Source organism: Symphalangus syndactylus, chromosome 17 (genome assembly GCF_028878055.3).
Source record: "Symphalangus syndactylus isolate Jambi chromosome 17, NHGRI_mSymSyn1-v2.1_pri, whole genome shotgun sequence".
Lineage (NCBI taxonomy): Eukaryota > Metazoa > Chordata > Mammalia > Primates > Hylobatidae > Symphalangus > Symphalangus syndactylus.
This window is the reverse complement of record NC_072439.2, coordinates 25,412,798-25,437,928: the sequence shown is the minus strand read 5'-3', so window position 1 is coordinate 25,437,928 and position 25,131 is coordinate 25,412,798. Positions and strand designations below refer to the sequence as shown.

General features: G+C 44.3%; 2 protein-coding genes across 3 annotated transcripts in view; one reads left to right on the top strand and one right to left on the bottom strand.

Annotated features, from left to right (window-relative positions):
* Positions 1-4,960: 4,960 nt before the first annotated feature.
* The window catches only part of TBC1D30 (TBC1 domain family member 30), a 183,823-nt gene continuing 163,652 nt past the window's right edge, over positions 4,961-25,131 (top strand). The window contains exon 1 of the mRNA XM_063621246.1: positions 4,961-6,985. The gene's annotated coding sequence lies outside the window, so the exon portion shown is untranslated. The remainder of the gene's footprint in view (positions 6,986-25,131) is intronic.
* The window catches only part of GNS (glucosamine (N-acetyl)-6-sulfatase), a 49,048-nt gene continuing 37,533 nt past the window's right edge, over positions 13,617-25,131 (bottom strand). For both annotated transcript variants that reach the window (XM_055250914.2, XM_055250915.2), the window contains 4 exons: positions 23,020-23,127; positions 21,624-21,734; positions 20,054-20,214; positions 13,617-16,987 (listed from right to left, as the gene is read on the bottom strand). In XM_055250914.2, coding sequence (XP_055106889.1) covers positions 16,909-16,987; positions 20,054-20,214; positions 21,624-21,734; positions 23,020-23,127 — 459 coding nt within the window. In that variant the 3' untranslated portion in view covers positions 13,617-16,908. The remainder of the gene's footprint in view (positions 16,988-20,053; positions 20,215-21,623; positions 21,735-23,019; positions 23,128-25,131) is intronic.

The following is a 25,131-nucleotide window of genomic DNA, read 5'->3' as shown; positions in this document are numbered from 1 at the left end:
TACTCCAGCCTGGGCAACAGAGCAAGACTCTATGTCAACAAAAAAAAAAAATGAGGGTGGTGGTGAAGGTCTACACTATAGTAGCCAATGCCAACAAAGTGCTTACCATGTGCTAGGCATTTTTCTGAAATGCTTAATATGTATATTAACTCATTGACTCCCCCATGACGTTACCACACTATTACTTCATATCCCTTTTTTCACAGATGTGGAAACGGACATGTTGAGGTTTAGCAGCTTGCTCAAGGCCACTGTGTGAGTGAGTGGCAGAGCCGGGCACTGCCCCGTTTCTCTACCATCTTTTCCTGTAAGTGCTCTCTAGTTTCTCAGTTAAATCGCCTATTGAGTAAAGGAGCAAAAGTCTGTTAAATTGCCGTAATGGACAGTTCACCCAGAAGCGTAACTGTTCTGGTGCCATTGGGGTTTGTTGATATCAGTGTGTTCTCATCCATTTTGGTTCATTTATCATTTCATTTAGGTGATTATACTAAGTCACATAGAATGAAATGCTAACCTGTGCTTTCTTTTTATTTTTTGGGATGGGGTCTCACCTTGTCATCCAGGCTGGAGCATAGTGGCGTGATTATGGCTCACTGCAGCCTTAACCTCCTGGGCTTAAGAGATCCTCCCATCTCAGCCTCTCAAGTAGCTGGGACTACAGGTGCCTGCCACCACATCCAGCTAATTTTTTTTCATTTTTGTAAAGATGGAGTCAGGCTATATTACCCACGCTGGTCTCAAACTCCTGGGCTTAAGTGATCCTCCTGCTTTGGCCTCCTAAAGGGCTTGGATTACAGCCACCATGCCCAGCCTGGACCTGTGTTTTCATTTAGAGGTTCTGTTGCATGGGGGAAATAACACGGCAGGTAACCAAACTTAGTGGTCTCACTGCAGTTGGTAAGACAATTCTCCTGGAACCACCAGAAGAACAGCTTCAGTACTACAGAGTGCAATAGGAGCCACAAAACTTGTGCAAAGGTTTGACTCATGGGACCATTCCCCCAAACAAGGCTCATCCTCTGCAGAGACACTAGGAGGTAAGTATTCAAAGTCTAAAGCGTACGCTTGTGTGGTGTGACTCACTACTTGCTTAATTGAATGTACAAGAAAGAAGTTTTATATAAGGATAAAGGTGGGGGGGCAGGTGTGGTGAAGGCTAGAATAGGAGGGAGTGGGGACTAGCTGGGTTATATACCAACAACTCTGAAGCTAAATCATTTATTCCATCTGCAGGCTTGGATCTGGGTTTGGGTTTTTGTTTTTTGTCTTTTGGGTTTTTTTTGTCTGTTGGTTTTGGTTTCATTTTGTTTTGTTTTTTGACAAGTCTTTCCCTATTCTAGGAGATGAGAATAGCAGGGCACAGGATAGACCCCTTTGATCTTAAATAGTGTTTCCAAAGGATGATTGTGGTTCTCACGTGTTTGGCTGAGGCTGCATTTAGCATCAAGTGAACTCTGAAAGCTCCTCTCTTCTTCTTGTTTCTGAGAAATGTGAGCACCTTTAAGTATTATTTACACACAAAAAGCAAAACATCGGGGCTCTTTGTAAACTTTTTTCAAAAGAAATTGGGATTTGACTGTGTTTTGGGGAGGGAGTTATTTCAATCAGGAGAGTTCATTTTTTTCTCTTTCTAAACGAGGAGTTCCGATTACAATGCGCCTGGGTCATTAAGGTCATCTATCTGGTTTGTGTTTGCTGGCATATGTACTGCGGGCTGTTGAGCCACGCTTTGTGGACACGTGGGATTCATTAAGCCCTCTGTGGTTCCTGTCTCTGAAGTGGCTTTCTAGGGAGGCTCTGCTCTAGAGGGTTTTTCCATTTACAGGTGCAATAAAATTTGTTTAAATTCTAAAAATTCTGAAGCAGCAAACTTTAGTGCCTTGCCAAAACTTAGAATTCTTGAATTACTGCTGTTGCAGGCAGGGAGGTAACAGCTTAAATTCAAACCTTTTACTCAGAACTATAAATGGTGTCTTCAGATTCTTTTAAAGATGGTGAACATTTCAAATCTTTTTCTTGCATATGTGATCTTTACAAGGAAAACATTCATAGTCAATTTTGTTTAGGTCAGATTGAGCATTTCGAGGCCTTATCAATAAAAGATGCTTGACTGAGCGGTTAAGGGCAACCATAGAAACAGGAACATAAAGACCAGCTTTCAGAAAACTTCCAGTTCTTTTTTTTTTTTTTTTTTTTTTTTTTTTTTTTTTTTTTCAGACAGAGTCTCGCTCTGTCGCCCAGGCTGGAGTGCAGTGGCTCGGTCTTGGCTCACTGTAGCCTGCGCCTCCCAAGCTCAAGTGATTCTCCTGACTCAGCCTCCCAAATAGCTGGGATTACAGGCACCCACCACCACGCCCAGCTAATTTTTGTATTTTTAGTAGAGACAGGGTTTCACCATGTTGGCCAGGCCGGTCTTGAACTGCTAACTTCAGGTGATCCACCAGCCTTGGCCTCCCAAAGTGCTGCGATTACAGAGGTGAGCCACTGTGCCCAGCCATCAGAAAACTTCCAGTTCTATCGCCTTTATCTAGATACAGTTTGTATAGGAGTTTGTGTGTGCTGGGGAAGGAAGTGGGCTTTAAGGAAGATAAGGGTGTAGTGGTGTCAGGGAGGCCAGAAATAATGTCCCCTTTATCATGGAAAGTTATTTGTTATGAAGGTGGTAGTTAGGAAAAGGCAATGTTTAGTATCTGTTGGAAGAGATTTCAAGACAAAATGGGGTTACCACACTATTTCTTCACAGACTGCCTTCGGAACCATGGAAGGTGCTGAATTTCGTTTTTTCGAGATAGGTCTTGCTCTGTTACACAGTAGCGTGATCATAGCTCACTAAAGCCTCTAGTTTCTAGGCTCAAGCAATCATCCCACCTCAGCCTCAAGTTGCTGGGACTAGAGGGGCATGCCACTATGCCCAGCAAATTTTTTAATTTTTTTGTGGAGATGAGGTCTGGCTATGTTGTCCAGGCTGGTCTCGAACTCCTGGTCTCATGATCTTTCTGTCTTGACCTCTCAAGACATTAGGATTATAGGCGTAAGCCACTGCCCAAGCTGATTTTTTAAAGGCCGATTTTTCTGTTCCCTGACTCTGAAGCTACTTAATCTGAATCTCTGGTACTGGCCCCTGAGAATCTGCCATTTTAATAAGTGCCCCATATTTTTTCAAATGCCAACTGCAAATCCTAGAGCTCTACAGAGAGTTTCTGGGGCTGAAGGGATACATCATTGTGCACAGAGTATTTCCCTCATACCCCTTGTTTTGAAATTTTAAATAAATTACTTCCAAATTGAGAGTAATGACTAGCCTGCAAAGAGGCTTTCTGACCTGCCTCACTTAGCCCTGGAAAGGACAATTCTATATACCCTGTTCCCCTGGACCATGGCTAATTGGATCTTAGACCTCCGCTGAAAGGCCATTGATCAACTAGATTTTCTCAATATTTTATTTATTTATTTATTTAGAGACAGAGTCTCGCTCTGTTGCCCAGGCTGGTGTGCGGTGGCGTGATCTTGGCTCACTACAGCTCCACCTCCACCTCCACCTCCACCTCCCAGGTTCAAGTGATTCTTGTCCCTTACCCTCCCAATTAGCTGAGATTACAGGTGCCCACCACGACGCCTGGCAGATTTTTTTTTTTTTTTTTTTTTTTTAGTAGGGATGGCGTTTCGCCATGTTGGCCAGCCTGGTCTCAAACTCCTGGCCTCAGGTGATCTGCTCGCCTCGGCCTCGCAAAGTGCTGGGATTACATGCGTGAGCCACCATGCCCGGCCATAGGGAAACTTGTGGCCAGCTACTTGGGAGACTGAGACAGGAGAATCTCTTGAACCCAAGAGGCAGAGGTTGCAGTGAGCCGAGATTTCGTCACTGTACTCCAGCCTGGGTGACAGAGTGGGACTCCCTCTCAAAAAAAAAAAAGTAATAATTACTCTTATTACTCTTATTCTGTTTTCTCTCTCTCTCTCTACATATATGTATGCATGTATGTATGTATGTATGTATGTATGTAGTGACCTCTATTACCTATCGGCTAGCTTCAAAGAAGCTTGCCAAATGACAAGTGCTGATATTGCTGCTGCTACCAACTTCATAGGTCTTTCAGGAATTTACTATTTACAAGTGTCTGCAGTATGAAGCTTTAATGCATATGATCTATAATATTCTGACCTAACATTTAAGCTTCCACATTATTGGAAACACAGGTCTACATGTGGTCCTTCTTTCCCTCTTTCCCTCCCTCCTTTCTATCTTATTTAATGTCCTTGTATCCTGTGATATCTGTACTCTTTTTTTTTTTTTGAGATGGGGTCTCGCTCTGTTGCCCAGGCTGGAGTGCAGTGACACAATCTCGGCTCACTGCAAGCTCTGCCTCCTGGGTTCACGCCATTCTCCTGCCTCAGCCTCCTGAGTAGCTGGGACTACAGGCACCCACCACTACGCCCAGCTAATTTTTTTGTATTTTTTTTAGTAGAGGCAGGGTTTCACCATGTTAGCCAGGATGGTCTCGATCTCCTGACCTTGTGATCTGCCCGCCTCGGCCTCCCAAAATGCTGGGATTACAGGCGTGAGCCACCGCCCCGGCCTATTTATTTTTTAATTGAGATGGAATTTCGCTCTTTTTGCCCAGGCTGGAGTGCAATGGCACCATCTCGGCTCATTGCAACCTCTGCCTCCTGGGTTCAGGTGATTCTCCTGCCTCAGCCTCCCAAGTAGCTGGGATTACAGGCATACGTCACCACGCCTGGCTAATTCTGTATTTTTAGTAGAGACGGGGATTTCTCCATGTTGGTCAGGCTGATCTCGAACTCCCGACCTCAGGTGATCTGCCCGCCTCGGCCTCCCAAAGTACTGGGATTACAGGCATGAGCCACTGCACCTGGCCTTTTTTTTTTTTTTTTTTTTTTTTTTCTTCAAGTCTGCACTGCCTGGTCCCATGACCCACCCCCTAGAACTGGGTAGATTATGATGAGTGAGAACATCATGAACTCTGTTATGAAAATCAGAGTCCATGTGTAGTATAAACTGTTAAGTGTCATAGAGATAAAATTCAGTGTACTATGAGTGTATAATTTAGGAGGACAGAGAAGGTGTCCTTGAGAAAGTGATTTAGAGCTGAGATCTTGAGGAGGAGGAGGAGGGGTTACCTAGAATAACTTATATGAACATGTTCTGCATGGTGGGGACTGGTGTCTGAGGTCTTTCTTTTTGACAGTGTGTTTTATCAGGATTACTCTTGCTGGTTCCCCGCCCCCCCATGGCAAAAACCTCAATTACTTTTGTACCAACCTATAATATTATAAGCAAAGAACTTTAGGCCTAAATAATTCTCCTCACGTTAAGAATTCATCTTTGGCAAGGGTGGAGTTAAAATTAACAATGGCAGGCCGGGCGCCGTGGCTCCTGCTTGTAATCCCAGCACTTTGGGAGGCTGAGGCGGGAGGATCACCTGAGGTCAGGAGTTCTAGATCAGCCTGGCCAACATGCACCTAGCTGGGCACGGTAGTGCCCAGCTCTCAACTACTTGGGAGACTGAGGCAGGAGAATTGCTTGAACCAGGGAGATGGAGGTTGCTGTGAGCCGAGATCGCATCACTGCATTCCAGCCTGGGTGACAGAATAGGACTCTGTCCCCTCTGCCCTCTCCCCAAAAAATTTTACAATGGCAATTGCTCTGGCTCAAACGTATTTTTTCCCCTTGTAAAATGGAGAGGACATTACTTGTTTGCCTACCTCACAGGGCTGCTGTGAGGACCAAATAAGATCGGGAATGTGCAAGTATCTTGTGCATTGTAATTCCTGGTGTAGTGTGAGATGGTATTATTTTCCAACTATTTGTGCCTACAGTAATGTGGCTGTTTCACTTCTGGGCCAATGATAGATGCTTATCTATCATTCTAGAGGCATCCTAGGTGCCAGTTTCCAAGATGGACATTTTTCCAAGCAGAAAGGGTTTTGTTTTGTTTTCTTTTCTCTTAAAAATTCATGGCCGGACGTGGTGGCTCACGCCTGTGATCCCAGCACTTTGGGAGGCCAAGGTGGGTGGATCGCCTGAGGTCAGGAGTTTGAGACCAGCCTGGCCAACATAGTGAAACCCTGTCTCTACTAAAAAAAATAGAAAAATAGCTGGGCGTGGTGGCAGGCACCTGTAATCCCAGCTACTCGGGAAGCTGAGGCAGGAGAATCGCTTGAACCTGGGAGGCGGAGGTTGCAGTGAGCCAAGATTGTGCCATTGGACTCCAGCCTGGGCAACAAGAGCGAAACTCCGTCTCAAAAAAAATAAAAAATAAAAAATTCATGCTAAGGGAAGGAAATAGAGTTAAAAGCAAAACATTCAAGATTCTTAGGGTGATTGGTAGGCCAGATCGTTTAGTGCCTTGCCTTGTGCTCCCTAAAAATACAGTCACAAAGTGTTCTTTCTTCCTTGACAAGATAGAGCCCAAATGCTCAGAGCAGCTGGGACCGGGGATGCCCAGGTTTTCATATCAACGTAAGGCACAGAGTGATGTTGCATGATCCAGACGGCTGTGTGTCGGTGCAGTCGGGGGCCTTGACTTTTGTTTCTAGTCCATGTTTTTATGCATGTAAATTCTCCCCTAGATAGTAATCTCCTTGGAGACTGGACCATATCTTCAGTTCACTTTGCATCTCTCCTAGCCGCAGGGCACAGCATCTGTGGGACTAAACATTTCATAGACATGTCTGGAAACAGCCAGTTGGGCAGCTTTGAGACGGGAAGGTAGCCCTCTACAGAGAGACCTGGAGCTGCAGCTTCCTGCCGCTCCTCATCAGCCAGTGTTCACCTTTGGCTGAACTCTTAAACAGGACCTTCGTTGGCATTACAGGAAGGAGAGGGGCCAGGATGGTTGCAGGCCAGAGTGTTGTTATCCCCTGCTGTGCAGAGGACCAGACGTGGCATCATGGGCTTCACCCTCTGTGGGAGCGTTGATGGGCATTGAGCTTTAGGCTGAAGCCTGCCCTGATAGATGACAAAGTGAGTAGTCACTTGCTCTAGACTGCTGGAAACAACCCGAGTTGTTGTGTTGATCTCAGGCCTAATTAGTGTGCTGCTCACCTAATCTGGGAGACGCTGGGTAAAAGGGACTGCGAGGAAATGTACACGAAGCAGCCCCTTTCTTAGGGACTTAAGTGGGAACAGAATCAATTGTGCATCTGAGCTACTTTCCCATCGTTGGGTGGAGGAAGGGAGAAGTGACTGATGGTCTTGATTTGGACAACAGGTGCCTTGGAAACCCAGCCAGAATCTTGGCGTGCTGCAGCTGCTGAGGGGCCGCTCTCCCAAGCTGCAACTCTCCCTTGCACCAGCTTTTGGGAGTTACAAAGACCGACTAGAGAGACTTTGGACTCATGACTGGAGCCTGCCAGCCAAGAGTCCATTAAAATATTTTCCAACATGTGCTGAGAACATTTTAGCAACCATTCCAACAAAGAAGCTTCCACTTGGTTTTAGTAACAATAGCTAGGAACCAGTGCTTATTTCTGTTATTTCAGTATGTAATGTACATATTTTCCCCCACTTTGGAGACAATCTGAGCCTCTACCGCTGGACAGCTCTGCTCTACCCTGTAGTAAAAAGGGCTCCCTGCTCGATGCACTGGAAGCCGATACCATGACACTGGGTTTTTTGTTGTTTTTGAGAAAAGCTTTATATTATATATAAGTCGACTCACAAGGAGATAGGAGTGGAGTGTCAAGCTCAAATATTTCTCCCTGTGCTGTCTTTAAGGCAGGTAGTAATTTTATTAGAAAAGATTAGACAGGCATGCTGGAGCATGCCTGTAGCATGCCTGTAGTCCCAGCTGCTTGGGAGGCTGAGGCAGGAGGATCATTTGAGCACAGGTGGCATTGCACTCCAGCCTAAGTGACAGACTGAGACCCTGTCTCCAAAAAAAAAAAGAAAAAAAGAAAAGATTTAGGCCAGGCACCATGGCTCATGCATCTAATCCAAGCACTTTGGGAGACTGAGGTGGGAGGATCACTTGAGGCCAGGAGTTCAAGGACAGCATGGGAAAACATAGTGAGATCCCATTCCATTTCTACAAAAAAATTTTAAAAATTAGCTGGGTGTGGTGCCACGTGCCTGTGTCCCAGCTACTCGGGAGGCTAAGGCAGGAGGATTGCTTGAGGCTGGGTGGTTGAGGCTGCAGTGAGCCATGATCACAATACTGTACTCCAGTCTAGGCAACATAGCAAGCCCATGTCTCAAACCACCCCTGCAAAACCCCCAAAACAGAGAGACCAATCTCTACAAAAAAAAGGAGTTTGGGGGTGGATACTGGGATTAGCAGGTGCTTGGTGGAAGGAAAAGGGAAGTCTGGAAAGTCCATGGGTGCATGTAGTTATTTCTTTATGCAAACTCATTGGTCAAAGGTGCAAATTTGGGGAGTTCGTGTGAAATATGCAGTGGAAATTCAGGCTGTGACGTCAGCAGACTCATTCTACGCAAAATCTAGTTAGCTAGTTTTCTTTTAAAATCTGCTATCCTGTAAATTCAAGAATTTTTGTTACTGTTTTTTAATCCTTTGGGGGCACAGTTTTAATTTTAGCTTTTTATTTTTATTTATTTATTGTTTTTGAGATGGAGTTTCACTCTTGTTGCTCAGGCTGGAGTGCAGTGGTGCGATCTTGGCTCACTACAACCTCCACCTCCTGGGTTCAAGCGATTCTCCTGCCTCAGCTTCCTGAGTAGCTGGGATTACAGGTACCTGCCAGCATGCCCGGCTAATTTTTGTATTTTTAGTAGAGACGGGGTTTCACCATGTTGCCCAGGCTGGTCTCGAACTCCTGACCTCAGGTGATCCACCTGCCTTGGCCTCCCAAAGAGCTGGTATTACAGGCATGAGCCACCATGCCCAGCCAGTTTTAGTTTTTTAGCAAGTTCTTTTCTTATCTGCTATCCTGTAAGCCCAAGAATTTAGTCATTTTTCTTTAACTTTTTGGGGCACGGTTTCACTACAGGTACCTACAGTTGGGTATTGGGTGGGTGCAAAAGTAATCGCGATTTTTTGTCATTGGCAAAACTTTTGCACCCGCCTAATAGATTTGGCAAAAAGGCTGGCCCAGTTTCTCTCAGTAAACCAGCTTTGGTCATTGTATTAGTTATATATTGCTGCGTATCAAGTTGCTCCCAAACCAGCAGCTTACAACAGCATTAAACATTTTTTAGGCTGGGCGCAGTGGCTCACGCCTGTAATCCCAGGACTTTGGGAGGCCGAGGCGGGCGGATCACCTGATGTCAGTAGTTCAAGACCAACCTCAACATGGAGAAACCCCATCTCTACTAAAAATACAAAATTAGCCCGGCGTGGTGGTGCATGCCTGTAATCCCAGATACTCGGGAGGCTGAGGCAGGAGGATTGCTTGAACCTGGGAGGCAGAGGTTGTGGTGAGCCGAGATCGTGCCATTGCACTCCAGCTTGGGCAACAAGAGCGAACTCCATATCCAAAAAAAAAAAAAAAAAGCAAACAAAAAACATTTTTTAGATCACGTTATTATATTCTGTGGGTCAGGAGTCTAGTAGCAGCTTAGCTTGATGGTCCTTGCTTGGTCTCTCACGAGGCTGCAGTTATGATGGCTAGGGCTGCAGTCATCTGAAGTCTTGACTGGGGCTTGGAGGATCTGCTTCCAAGGTGGCTCTCTCACATGCCTGGCAAGTTGGGGCTGGTTGTTTTCAAGAAGCTTCAGATCCTCACCACGTGGACCTCACCAAAGATCTACTTTGGTGTGGCAATAGTTTTCTCCCAGAGTTATCCAAGAGAGAGCAAGGCAGAAGTGGCCATGTCTTTTAGGACCTAGTTGTGGAAGTCACACAGCATCACAGGTGCCCTATTATACTGGTCACATGGACCAACCCTGATGCATCGTGGGAGGAAACTGCACAAGGATAATTAGGCGCCATCTTGGAGGCTGGCTATCACAGCCATGCTGGAAACAGTTAAATGAGGCATACAGAGAGGAGCCCTCTTTTTACTTGTTTTCTGCCAGCAAGGCTATAGTGCAGGACGAGAAGACACTTGAATGGCAGTGGCACCTTCTCATCTTAGTCTGAAACCATTGTTTCCCTGTAAGTACAGGTATGAGAGACGAGTTCTCTTTTCAGTCTACATAATAATGTCCTGGAGGAATAGAATAATTCCCTTTTATAACTAAGCTCACCACCAGGCAGAGTAGGCACTCACATATATAATGAGGTGGGGACACAGCCTCACAGATCATGGTGACAGCAGAGTTAATGGAAAGATGGCTTTGAAACCACATCTTTGAAATTCTGACTCTTCTTTGACGAATTAGCTTTGTGAGTTTGCATAAATTAAGCTGAGGGAAATAAATCTATCTTATGGCGCTGTTTTTATCCTCCCAAAATGATAATTACAAGCATCTTTATATCTCTCCATCCTTTGAGAACCTATCGTCATCAGTTAGAGGTGCAGGTTACGATGACATATATGGATATCAGTCTCACCAGCAGGTGGTCATGAAATCTTCCTCTCAAAGACTAAGATTTAGAACTGTTAAGGCTGGGCGCAGTGGCTCATGCCTGTACTCCCAGCACTTTGGGAGGCCGAGGCAGGCGGATCACGAGGTCAGGAGTTGGAGACCATCCTGGCCAACATGGTGAAACCCTGTCTCTACTAAAAATACAAAAATTAGCCTGGCATGGTGGCAGCTACTTGGGAGGCTGAGGCAGGAGAATTGCTTGAACCCGGGAGGTGGAGGTTGCAGTGAGCCGAGATTGCGCCATTGCAATCCAGCCTGGGCGACAGAGCAAGACTCCGTCTCAAAAAAAAAAAAAAAAAGATTTACAACTGTCATCTACTCTACCATATTCCAGGAGCTAGCTCCCATGTCCCACATCTAAATCTTGTCTTATTCAGTGATTCTAGGCCATCAGTAGACATCTCAGCACAATGCTTTTAGCTTGTATCCTTTGGGCTCTCTGGTTGTCAGCCTCAACAGACTTTCGTGTACACATATGACCAGCCCTTTATATCCACTGGTGGTGGCTGGGTGCAGTGGTTCATGCCCATTATCCCAGCACTTTGGGAGGCCAAGGCAGGTGGCTCTCTTGAGCCCAGGAGTTCAAGACCAGCCTGGGCAACATGGCAAAACCCCGTCTCTATAAGAAATACAAAAATTAGCTGGGCACAGTGGTGTGTGCCTATAGTCTCAGCTACTTGGGAGGCTGAGATGGGAGGATCAGTTGAGCCTGGGAGACAGAGGTTGTGGTGTGCCAAGATAGGGCCACTGCATCCAGCCTGGGCAAAAGAGCGAGACACTGTCTCAAAAAAATAAAAATAAATCCACTGGTGGTAGAGGAAGATGAAACAAACCTACTTCTGTAGGGAATTTGGTTCTACAGGGCAGGGTCCAGTTTCAGTGGGAATAGCTGGCATAAGTTAAAAAAAAAAAGGATCTAATGGAGTCTGTATCTATCTTCACTCCGAGTGTATGCAAGTGAAGATTCTCTTCCTCCTTGTTGATGGCTTGACTGTGATGTAATCAAATTTCCAATGTTTAGGATGGTAATTTAGTGACTTTACGGGTGCTCTGTACCATCTTGCATTTCTATTAGTATTTGGCCAGTGATCACAGGGGCTCTCCTTTCTCTTCCACCTTTCTCTAGTATTTAGACAAAGGCCAGACCAGGTAGCTCTCAAAACTAAATCTGACTCGATGCTTAACCTTGTTATCCTTTCCCTTTTCATCACTTTGACTTGATGTCTTGTCTTGAAATATGGAAGGCCAGCACCCACTTCTCTTTCCCATGTTTCTTTTGGCCTTAGGTCCCAGGTAAAAAAAAAAATCTCACTTAAGCATTTAGGTCTGCAATTGCTATTCTTGGCCTGATCTAGCATTCAAGCCCTTCTGGAGGGGGAAGAAACATCCAGCCAGGTGATCCCCTGCTACTGAACAGCTGACAGCTGTTGGGAGAGGCAATCCACTATGAACCCCAAGCATCCTTGCACCTCCTGGCTGGATATGCCAAGAACGCAAGGTCCTGACCATTTTTTTGAGATAGAGTTCCACTCTTGTAACCCAGGCTGAAGTGCAGTGGCGCAATCTTGGCTCACTGCAACCTCCGCCTCCTGGGTTCAAGCAATTCTCCTGCCTCAGCCTCCCAAGTAGCTGGAATTATAGGCGCCTATCACTGCGCCTGGCTAATTTTTGTATTTTTAGTAAAAATGAGGTTTCACCGTGTTGGCCAGGCTGACCACTTTTTATGCTGGCCGTCCCTCAGGGTTGTCTGTAGTGAGCAGTTTGAGGGATAAGTTAACGTCTTCTTCTGGAACAAAGAGCAGCCTCGCTTAGTGCTTGCTATAAAACAGCAGGCTCAGCTGGGTGTGGTGGCTCACACCTGTAATCCCAGCACTTTAGGAGGCCCAGGCGGGCGGATCACTTGAGGTCAGGAGTTTGAGACCAGCCTGGCCAACATGGCAAAACCCCGTCTTTACTAAAATACAAAAAAGCCAGGCGTGGTGGTGTGTGCCTGTAATCCCAGCTACTCAGGAGGCTGAAGCACGAGAATCGCTTGAACCCGGGAGGCGGATGTTGCAGTGAGCCAAGATTGCGCCACTGCACTCCAGCCTGGACGAAGCCTCCCCAAGCCTAATGTTCTTTTCCTGTAACAAAACCCACTGCATGTGCAGGCCATCCCTCTGGGCCCTTTGCATCGTATGAACTGACAGGCTCTTACTGCTTGCTGTGCTGTACTACAGTCCTTTGTCTTTATCCCAGGAATCTCATAACAGACCTACTTAATTAGCTTGCAAGAAGGGTACAAATCCCAGACCCTAATAAATGACCTTAAAATTGTGATATATCCAAATTCCCTATTTTTCATTTTTACAATTTAAATATTTTTTATAGCGACAGAGTCTCGCTATGTTGCCCAGGCTGGTCTTCCAACTCCAGAGCTCGAGTGATCCTCCTGCCACGGCCTCTTAAAATGCTGAGATTAAAGGTGTGAACCATTGCCCCTGGCCCAAATCACCTGTTTTTCTGATAGTAATCTGGCAATTTTAAGAGTGTCTAACATTGTTTTCTATGTGGTCTTCAGAATTGCCAAGATATGAGGCAACATATAAGCTCTGGAGTTGGCAAATTATGACCTACTTGTTTTTGAAAATAAAATTGCATTGGAACACAGCCACACTCTTATCCATTGTCTATGGCTACTTTTGTGTTATAACAGCAGAAGTAAATAGCTGTGACAGTGAACACATGGCCTGGCAGCCTAAAATACTGGCCGTCTATCCCTTTAAGAAGTTTGTTGACCCCATAAGAAGTCATTTCTCATCTAGAGCAATGGATCACATTGCAAAGCACCTTTGAAGGCGAGCTTAGTCTGTCTGAAAGCCAGCCAAGATAACACTTTTTCTCCAAAGCTGTAAATACATAAAGATTTATCAGGAAATATTTTCTATATGGTGCTTCATTCAGGGGTTATCAATCAGTAGGGGCCACGTATGTAAGAGCTATACAGGTAGAGACTATAGCATCTGACTAGAAAGCCCATTTCCAGTACTAGGTGAGTGATTAAAACAAACTGCATCAGAAGAAAGAAATTACTACTTGTGAACTAAAACAAAGGACACATTCCCACTAGAACAGAAATAAATTTTAATTCATTGAAAAGTGCAGCAGTGAACAGGGTCCTTTTGAAGGGCACTTTCTAAGTCAAATGACTGAGATGACACAGAGCAAGGGCAGAATAGGAACAGAGGATGCAAACACAGGAAGTTACAAAATTCAGTGGGAACTAAGTGGTGGTAAAACTCAAGAACCCAACTCTACCCATCTAATTCCATTGGTGGATCAGTTGAATTAACTTTTGCTTTCTTTAGTATGAATCCTGGGACAACTTTCCTTTAAAAAAGCACTAAACCTTAGTTTAGACACTTAATAAGTTTAAGAACACTTCTCATAGAATAAGGTAAAACTTCCATGGCTATCATTACTATTTTGTACAAGAGCCCTAGTGTTGTCAGTCAATTAAAATGTGTTTGCAGGCCGGGTACGGTGGCTCACACCTGTAATCCCAGCACTCTGGGAGGCCGAGAAAGGTGGATCACCTGAGGTCAGGAGTTCTATCAGCCTGGCCAACGTGGTGAAACCCCGTCTTTACTAAAATTTAAAAATCAGCCAGGTGGGGTGGCAGGCGCTTGTAATCTCAGCTACTTGGGAAGCTGAGGCAGGAGAATTGCTGGAACCCAGGAGGTGGAAGTTGCAGTGAACTGAGATCACACCACTGCACTCCAGCCCGGGTGACAACAGCGAGACTTCATCTCAAACAAAGTGTTTGCAACAGCACCATTTGTCAAATTCAAAGATGCTCAAAAGGTGTTCCCTACTTTGCATGACAGGGAGAGCTTTGTAACAGGAAATTGTATAAGGCAAACTCTCTATTCATTCCTAAGGCCTCTGTTCATTCCTAATGTTTACATGGTTCTCTACTCTGAAGGGCACCAACATGGACCTCACCTTCTTAACGTGGAAAATCAAAATCTAAATGAATACAATTAAAAGGAGGCAGCAAGCTTCTTGCAGTGGGTCCCTTAAACATTATGAAAACATCAGTGCATTGTGTAGTCTGTTATGCTATAAACTGAGGTCTCTTTATGAAAGATTATTTTAGCACAAATTCAGAATGAAGCCAGTCCAAGAAAAAAAGAATTGGAAGCTATTTGAAGGATAGGAAATATACCAAAAATAGAAGAGCGTAGAGAGGGCCGCACCACATCCTACCACGCAAGCACACCCACTGAACTGAGTAAGAGCGGCGTGGCTGAGGTGCCGTCAGCAGCTGACTATGTCACTCTTATGAGTTCTGCTCAGGAACCAGCATAAAACTGAATAATATGACATCACAGTCCAAGACCTGGTAAGAGTTGGTTTCTTTTTATTTGGAAATAACTATGGTCAACTTTCATTAATGTGGAAGTTGACTGATGATAATGTTAAGAATCAAAGTGAAAAAGAAAGCCGATACCCATATTCAACAGTGCTTTCAGTTACAACATTTTTTGAATTTCCTTCTCTAAGACATTCACAGCAGAGGTGTCCATTTCACTTGCCTGTTTCACCTCTAGATACCACCACAGTTGCTGGGATCATGTGAGGTAAAGGAATAAATCCAATGACTGTTAGCCCAACAAGACTATCTGCAATTCTGATAGAAAAGCTACTTTCAGCCATGTCTTTCTTACAAAGTGCTTAAAGCTGGACAGAAGACTTTAAATAAAGCTAAAATCACTTATTGCCTGAGTTGAACAAGTTACAAACCACAGCTCTTCCTCCTCCCCTGCTGTCTCACCACCAATTAGCCTTCTTGTGAGGACAACATTAGAAACCGAACTGGTTTTTGAGCCAAGAAACACAAAAATTTAGGTGTTCTTGGCCAAGCGTGGTGGCTCATGCCTGTAATCCCAGTACTCTGGGAGGCCGAGGTGGGTGGATCACAAGGTCAGGAGTTCACGACCAGTCTGGCCAACATGGTGAAACTCCGTCTCTACTAAAAATACAAAAAATTAGCTGGGCATGGTGGTGCATGCCTATAATCCCAGCTACTCAGGAGGCTGAGGCAGGAGAATCGCTTGAACCCAGGAGGCAAAGGTTGCAGTGAGATGAGATCATGCCATTGCACTCCAGCCTGGGTGACATAGTGAGACTCTGTCCCCCCTTCTCAAAAATAAAAACATTTAGGTGTTCTCAACAGTGAAGAAACCTGAATAGATTTGATTTTGACAGGGGAATACTGATAATGATACAAGACTCCAAAACTCAGGAAGAACCCATCTAAAAGGGAATAAGGTAGGGTAAAGTAGTTGATACTTTGCATCAACTGTAAGAAAATTTTCCATCTTAAATGAAGAGAATGACAGAAAAATGCAGATAGAGCCAACGACTTCATGCATGGAACTGAAATTCAAGCTCCCTGCTGGACAGGCACTTCCTTCCTCTATCCCCGGTACAGCCCTTCCACTTGTCTGTTCAAGAGCCCTGTCTTCAGAAGGCCCTCAGAAGAGACAAACTTCACCAACTCTTGGCAGTTCTTCACTGCTGATGTTCCTAAGCCACTTCATTTTTCAGATCTCAGAGGGGAGTCTCAAGAGAAGGGACCTTGCCTCAATCTTTCCACTGTTAACTGGCACTCCCTGTGGTTGGCAGCCAATGGAAAGTAGATGACTATCACCTTCAAGAGCTACCTGGAATTGGCCTTTATCACAAGCTTACTGCTCTATTTCAGTGCAGCACCAGCCTAGAATTCACAAAAACATGAACAGAGCTTGGGTGACATGTTTTGAATTTGCAACCTTACCACACTTTGATGAACATCATAAAAAAATGTATCTCTACTTATCAATCAACAGTGGTACTTGTTCTTACTCAGATGATTCAGCTCTGATGGTTACTCTTCAAGCCATGTGATGTTAGTATTTTTGATAGTGAAGTGCTCAATCTGAAATGCTACACAGGTCCTCTGATTTTAGGTCAAGCTTATATATCAAAAGGTGTGTGTGTGTGTGTGTGTGTGTCCTAAAGTACTGCCACTTATCTGAATGGGTTTACAAATTCAGACTCTAACCACATGAAGAATAATCAAGAACTGTGGCCCCAGGACAAAAAGAATACAGTGAGAACAAAGACCTCAGGAGTGTCCTTGTCAGCTGAAGGAAGAGACCAGAGACAGCCACTCCTGACACATGGGCAGAGTTCACAGTTTAACACATTGCACGAGGAAGTCAGCTGACTGGGTTGCTTTTTCAAACAGGACTTAAAGCCAGCCCAGAAACTCTTCCAGGTGTGGTCTTGAAGACTAGCTACAGACACCTACTACAATCACTTCATCAGAAAGAGGCGTGCAGGGATCCATCTGCAGAGGCTGTGTGAGGTCGCTACAGAAGATGTTTGGAAAATCTTCGAGTCCTGACACTGCCGCGATTGCTGAACATGAGACGGGGGTCAAACCTGTATCTGGGGACGAAAAACCAAATGTAACATTAGCTCTCACTAGCTTCTCACTCAGAATATTATTCAGTGGAAAGGACAGCAGGAAGGGGTGTAAAAGAAACAAATCACCAGAAGGGACTCTAGTGAGAAAGTCTATGGTACAAAACATGAGCCCTCAACAGTTCCGAACATTTCCATCACCGGTCAGCACACACAAAGTTACACAGTGCAAGTCAAGAGGAGAAAAACAAGTAGGTTAATCTTGAAAGGTGTCAGAAGGCAGCAAGATTTGAGATTTTTTTTCTTTTGAGGGAGTAGGAGTGGATCAACTGTTACATTATTACAGTGCTTGTGTTCGAGTCACCCTTATTTTATTTAATAATGGCTCCAAACCACAAGAGTAGTGGTGCTGCCAATTCAGAAATGCCACAGAGAAGCCATAAAGTGCTTCCTTTAAGTGAAAAAGTGAACGCTCTTGACTTAATAAGGAAAGAAAAAATCGTACAGCAAGACTGCTAAGACCATAAGCATGAGTCATTTCTGGTGGGGGGCTGGCAGGGGGACACAGTCAGTCTGTCGCCCAGGCTGGAGTGCAGTGGCACAATCTCAGCTCACTGCAACCTCCACCTCTCGGGCTCAAGTGATTCTCCTGTCTTAGCCTCCAGAGTAGCTGGGAACACTGGCATGTGCCACCACACCTGGCTAATTTTTTTTTTTTTTTTTTTTTTTTGTAGAGACAGAGTTTCACCATGTTGCCCAGGCTGGTCTAGAACTCCTGGACTCATGTGATCTGTCCGCCTTGGTCTCCCGAAGTGCTGGGATTACAAACGTGAGCCACCGTGCCCGGCCAGGAATGAATCTTCTATCTGTGAAATTATGAAGAAGGAAAAACGAATTCTAGTTTTGCTGCCACACCTTAAACTGCAAAAGTTAGGGCCACACTGCATGACAAAAGCTTAGTTAAGATGGAAAAGGCATAAAATTTGTGAGTAGAAGACATGAACGGAAACATCTTCCGACTGATGACAACTGGGACTGGCACTATCCTTGGGGCTTCACGCATCCACTGTGGGTTCTGGAATAGATCCTCTGTGGATAAGGGGGGACTACTGCATTTTAGAACTGCAATTGACCAATATTTTTTGTAAAGGGCCAGATAATAAATATTTTAGGGTATGGGAGCCATACAGTCTCTGTCCCAACCATTCTCCTTTGCTGCTGAAGCACACAAGCAGCCAAAACCAGGTAAAGCAATGTGTGAGGCTGTGTTCCAGCAGGTGGGGCTAGATCGGGCTCACAGGATCTGGTCTGATGACCCCATTTTGGAGGACTCAACGGGCCCAAATGTTTGATAGGAAAGTAATAATCATGGCTAAGGAATTTAAAACAGAAAATCAGGTTAAGTTTAAGTAGTTCAGGCTAACATCAGCAAAGCCAGCATCTAGAACTTTAGTTATAAGCTTCTAAAATGTGAGGAAGACAATTTGTTGCAGTTAAAAACCAAACAAAATTTGCTTAGGAAATAATGTATTCACTTCCTTATAGGGTGACCCTTGGGCAAATCACAACTGCAAGCTCAGTTTCCTCATTTGAAATTTACCCGTTTGGGCTCTAAGGGCTGTGTGGAAATTCTATGAATTCTAACACTTAGAGCCAGATGTTCAGAAGAAACAGACAGCTGGCTCCATCTACCTTGCACTGGCCAACCAGATGCCAGCCTGGCGATTCCATGTCCTAGCAGTGGTGTGGTCAGGGACTGTTTGGCCACACATCATAATCCAAGAGGTCCAGTCCCTTGACCCTCCATTTAAGATTTAATCAGATGCTGGCTTTAAGTTCCCAGAGTCAGCCAGAGAGTATATGGTTAAAAAACATTAACTGCTATCGACATCTAACTTAATTTGGTTTCGAGCTAAGTAACTGTTGGAAATTGCAAAGTCAGTACATGTAAACTGGAAGTCTTGTGCTTTTATTTTAGGGACTGGACTTCCTATTTCAGGTAACTGGTACCAAGCTAGGATCTATTTCACTAACTTGGAGGAAAGACCAAAGGAAAGACCAATGGTCAAAATTCTTGACCATTCTTATTGTACTAATGGGATTATCCATATAAAAACAGTTATTTCATTTAAGTGATATAAAATAATAAATATTATCTTTTTATATTGTTACCTGGCTTTAGTTTACTGGTGTCCATGCCACTTTGGCACTATATACATTATTTAAAAGCAAACAATGAATAGTCTATCACTGAGTTTTTCTACTCATTCACATTCATTTGTCTCTAATTTGGACTAAAGATAAAATTTAATACAAAGATGGCTAAAAAATTAAGTGATAACTTTCCATCAACTTAGGACATCATTCTTCCCTCTCCTACAGTCTGAAGGTAAGAACTAAAATATTCCTTTCCCAGCGGAAGTTTGATTTTTAAACTTCATGATCTTCAAGCAAAAGATAAATGACAAGCTTCCTGCCACCAGCAGCTCAAATGCATGGTGTACTGACACCCAGTGTTACTGCTGAAAAGTTACTAAGAAGGACCATGTGGGGAACAAATCTGACTTAGCAGGTGGTAGCTAAACATCCTTCATACCTCCATATCGTGCAGTGGGCTTACATATTTCAACATCTGAGTTTACACCTTCTATTTTCATTGTGTGTTTAATATATTAAATTCACCAGCAAACATTCAAGTTTCTGTAGTAGGGGTTTCTGAGAAATGAAACGAAGGCATATACTCTTGGAAGCTCTAGGGAGCAGGGCAGCAGCTTACTTAAAGAAGCCCCAAGTGTCACCAATGCAAACAAGTGGTACCATGACAATAATCACAGCAGGAAAAGAAGAAGAGCCCCATGTTTGGTGGGGAGCAGGGCTGTACCTCTGGCTAAAGTACCAACTGGCAGTGGAGAACAAAAGTTTCAAAAGCTTGACTTTCCCAGCACAACGGGCTGATGCACTAAGAACACAGTATTCCCTCTAAAGCAGAAGAATCATCATCTCACAGCAAAAAGGGCTCCCTTTGCCTTCAAGAACAGCATGGCTACTAGAAAAAACTTGGCCAAGTAAATGAACGGAAAGGAAACTTACCCAGGGTCAAAAACCCCTGGAGTGCGACAGGTTGGCCCAGAACAGGACTGTAACATCATTAACCGATAGTTCATCTTTCCTAAAAGCTCTGGGTCTATGCTTTTAGCAATGTTAGTGATCTGGTCTGGGTCTGCAGTCAGATTATAGACTTCTACAAACACCTAGAGGACACGAAAGAATGGAGGAAAGAAAAGAGCAAAAGTTAGCCGTGAAGAAATACTCTTAACGTGACTTATTCCTAAATGGGAAGGGAGGAGGTAAATAAAAAAAAATCAAGGCCCTGGAGACTCTCAATCTGGTCTCAAGATCCTCAAAGAGCTCACTGCTTCCTTGAGACGAGCGAGCATCTGTTCTGGGGGTTCAGTTGCTTCGGGTCTCCAGCCACATGCTAAAAAGGGGCCCCTGCATACCCTGTGCCTTCAGGCAGAGGCAAGAGGGGGTATGTGCAAGAAATACATTATCTTCTGTAATTAGAACAGAAAGCAGGAGCCTCCAATGGCAAGGTCTCAGAAACAAGACTTGGCAATAAAGTTACTAAAGTGAGAGCGAACATTTAAAGGTGATTTTTGCCCTAGAACTGTGAAGTTCAAATGAGAATGGATATGAAAGTACTCTTGCCTGTGTTATACAAATGTTAAGTTTTCCTATTATAAAAACTAATTGTGGATATATTGGGGAAGGACACAATACTAATTATTATTTCTAAAATAAGACAGGTCTAATGCAGTACTTTTCCCTCTATAATCTGTATGCTGTTCTCCAAATTGGAGTCAAATGTTAGGCTAGAAAGATGGTAGGTAATTTTGCCTATAATGGCTTCAGGTAGCTGCCCTCACTCACACTATCACTTATAAAGTAGTTATCAAACTGATAAACATTACAGGGGAGCGGGGAACAGGAACTGAGTTTGAGGAAAGCTCTCTTGCTTGTTGTCCAAAGTGCTTATCAGCTGCAAATGGAGTGGAGAATGAGTCCATTTCTGAGAAACACAGATGGGCATCTGTTCCAGATGGTCAGATGAGGGTTGCCAGATGGGGCAGGTGAGCATATGCTGATAACAGTAAGAAAACACAAGGGACTAGAGTCCATGGGATCCTTCAGATAATCCGGTATACCAACCTGTGTTGGCCAAAAACCACCTTCTTCCATGGATGGACTCCTGGGCCTCTGACCCCCACTCTAATCTATTAGAGCAGCATTGGATTATGCTGTGGTGGGAACAGGAGTTTCCGAATATACCAGGTGCTGGTAAGCTTTCTAGAAAACGCTCCACCCAAACTACCAGGGAAGCTAACAGACAAAGCATTTATCATTCTGAAAACATGAATTGTGCATTTAAAGTGTATATCTGGGTGGTGGTAGGAATGGAGAGAACTCAATTCAGAAAGATTACAGTTAGAGAAGTGAGACATGGCCTTACAACTGAAGGAAACCTAAAGTGAAGCACAGATAAGAAACACAACCTCTTCCCTAGGGAGCAGCCTTGGAATTGCTCTTATGCCACCAAGTCCAGCTAACAAACCACCAGCAAGAAAGGAGTGGGGGAAGTGTAGGCAGAAGTCCCTCTTACCTCCTGGTCATCAAATTCGCAATACTGCAAATTCCACAACACTGACATTGTCCTCACACAGGCATAGGTATTGTTATAAGCATCTTCACATACACAGTCTGGGAAACATTGCTGTAGGGATATTTCAAAAGTTAAATGAAGACAGTTCTTCCATAGTAACAAATACCTAGTTGCCTAGAAGGGCAATCAGCTTGACTCATGCCGGACGTGCAATATGACAGCAATTAGAAAACCTTCCATGGGGAAGCCAGTGACTCAAAAATAGATGTGAGGTTTTGTTCCTTTGGCTAACTTGATCAAGGTATATGGGCTGTTCCATTTGTAGACCGTTGCTATCCTTGTCTACTAAACTCCTGATAATAATTACTTACAATGGGTACCTGTAAAATGTATGGGTTGGCAAGGAGAAGAAATCAACTCAAATGACTTTTTTTTTTTTGAGATGGAGTCTCACTCTTGTCGTGCAGGCTGGAGTGCAGTCGTGCGATCTCGGCTCACTGCAACCTCCACCTCCTGGGTTCACACGATTATCCTTCCTCAGCCTCCTGAGTAGCACAGGCATGCACCACCACGTCCCGCTAATTTTTGTATTTGTAGTAGAGATGGGGTTTCGGCATGTTGGCCAGGCTGGTCTCGAACTCCTGACCTCAGGTGATCCACCCGCCTTGGCCTCCCAAAGTGCTAGGATTACAGGTGTGAGCCACAGTGCCCGGCCCAAATGACTCATTTCTAAGAGCTACTAGGAAATGTCACCCTAAAAAGTTGGAGAAGGCTAAAATGAGGTTTGTGGAATCATGTACAAGTAAGTTATTTATGAGTGTTCTTATCACCAGGTACGACTTAAATCTAACTTCTACCATATGATCTGTTATTGCACTTTTGGTTGGTTCATTATACTGTAACACTTTGGTTTTAGAAGAATCAATCAACTCCAAGTGGAAGCCTATTTTCCCTTCTCCAAAGTGGGGCCAACATGGCTGTTTCCCTCTTTGTGACCTGCCTGGCTGCCGCCAATGCGAGGCACTCATAATGGCATGGTTACAGGCAGGAACCACATCTCTCTACTGCATGCCTCACTAACATCCCTCATTTTTAAAAAATGGTACTATTATTGGGAGGGGTAGAAAAACAGGGAAGAGGAATTGATAAGAACATGGGGGGATACATGCACTTGCTACATAAATTGGAAGAATTAACAGTGCACATTCTGATGACAGGTCAGCAGCATCATTTCCAAGATCACTGGATTTACCTTTGTCCATCTACTAACCACTCACAGTCAGTGACAAAGGAACAGGACTCAGATGAAAGGTTGCAATATTTGACACATGGAAACCAGCACCTTGCCATGTTGTCAGTGAGAAAGCTGTCTAAGTTGATTCAAGCTATTACTCACAGATACGCCAGGACTCAGGGAAGGGCATGTTGGGTCAGTGACGTTACGGCCTTCTCCTTGGTATTCCACCAGGACGTCTGATCGCCAGGTCAAGTTACTGGCACCTCTCTAGAAAGAAGAGCAAGCGGAGTTTCTGTGATGCACATAGACTATGATAAAGATCACAAAGTAATTGACTGCTACAGGGGACTTGGGAGTCAAAAGTAATTGGACTGTTCATTCAGCAACTAAAGGGAATGACTAAAACAGGTACATATGAAAGCTACTGAGCAGTATGTTCGGTACTTAAGGGCCTTTACAAATGATGGTCAAATGCTTTGAAAATTTAATAGTTCCTTCCCAAGGCTACTTCTGTGAATCAGGTCAGGAATGGAACCTGACAAGGTAGCTAAGCAAGAATCTAAGTCACAGTGCAAGTTGCTGAAAGTCCAGACTAGAATAAATAATACTGTCATGTGCTCTACGTAAGAACTGTTTTAAGCTCAGACTAAGGAACTTATAACCTAATAGACACAAGGATAATAAAGAAATATTCCACAGACTTGTGTGCTAAAGACTATAACAGGTTCAAAGCACCTCTTGATGGTCAGAATGAAGGTATAGTACATTAATTCACTCACTCTTCAATGTACATTCATGGTGTGGAAGGAAAGAAGTGGCAGCATTTGAAAGCAGCAAGTTTAAGACACAAATGGTGAAAGGAGAAAGAATCTAGGAACAGGAGCAAGTTTTAGATTCAAAAAGCATGAATATAGGTTGAACGCAGACCACTCAGATGTGTGGCTTCCTGAAACCCAGCTTTCAGACAAGGAAGCAGTGTACAGTGACGGTGGAGAGGCAGGCTGGTACCACACAGGAAAAGGCCCTGAACATCATGCTGCCCAGGCTTGTCCTATAAAGAACAGCAGGTGATGGGAAACCATAGCAGGTTTTTGAGCAGGGAGGTAACACAATCAAGGCAGTGATTTAGAAAAGTCAGCTTAGTGGCAGAATCTAGAGACAGAAACTGCATTATTCTTAACAGCCAAAAAGTGGAAAGACAGGAAGACCAGGTTAGAAGCTGCTCTTAAAATGGTCAAAGTCTGGTTGGGAGCTTGGTGAAATGCAGAATCTCAGGTCCTACTCTAGCTCTAATAAGCCGAAGCCTGCATTTTAGTAAGAACTCTTGGTGATTTCCATGCATAGTAAAAATCGAAGCAGCACTGCTCTAAAAAAGTGGTTCTTAAAATGTGGTTCCCAGGACAAGCAGCATCACCTGGAAACTTGTCACAAATGCAAATTCTTAGTTCCTAACATAGGTAGACAGCAACCTGGGCTTTAGCAAGTCCCACAGGCAATTCTGGGGAATGCCTGTTTGAGAATCACTGCTCTAAAGAATGCTAAATGGGGGTGAGTACAGTGGGGAATGGGTAACGGCTTGTGCAAGGCCTTGAATGCTGCAGCCACCTGAAAAGGGGGAGTTAGAGATACGAATTATTTCCTAACTTCTTGTTCTACAATGAAACTTGAACAATCCTGTGTGGCTCAGGATCTCAGAAATCATGAGTCACTGAAGACTTAACAAGCTCATGCTGGCTGGGCATGGTGGCTTACGCCTGAAATCCCAGCACTTCGTGAGGCCGAGGTGGGCAGATCACCTGAGGTCAGGAGTTCGAGACTAGCCTGGCCAACATGGTGAAACCCCGTCTCTACTAAAAAAATACCAAAAAACTAGCTGGGCATGGTGGCATGCACCTGTGGTCCCAGCTACTTGGGAGGCTGAGGCAGGAAAATTGCTTGAACCCGGACGGCAGAGGTTGTGGTGAGCCGAGATTGCACCACTGCACTCCAGCCTAGGTGAAAGAGCGAGAATCTGTCTCGAAAAAAAAAAAAAAAAAACCTCATGATGCTGCCAAACCTGAGCCATGGAAGCCGGAAGGTGGAATTGAGTGAACTGTCAGAATTGAGTGAACTTCAAAATCCCACCCTTGAATGTCAAAGTGTCCAGAGGAGAAAAGAGCACCTGAGAAGTCTAGATCAGTGGTTCCTGAACTTTGCTGCATATTAAAATCACCAGGCAAACTTGAAAAATCCCAAGGGATTCTATCTCATGCCAATTAAATCAGAATCTCT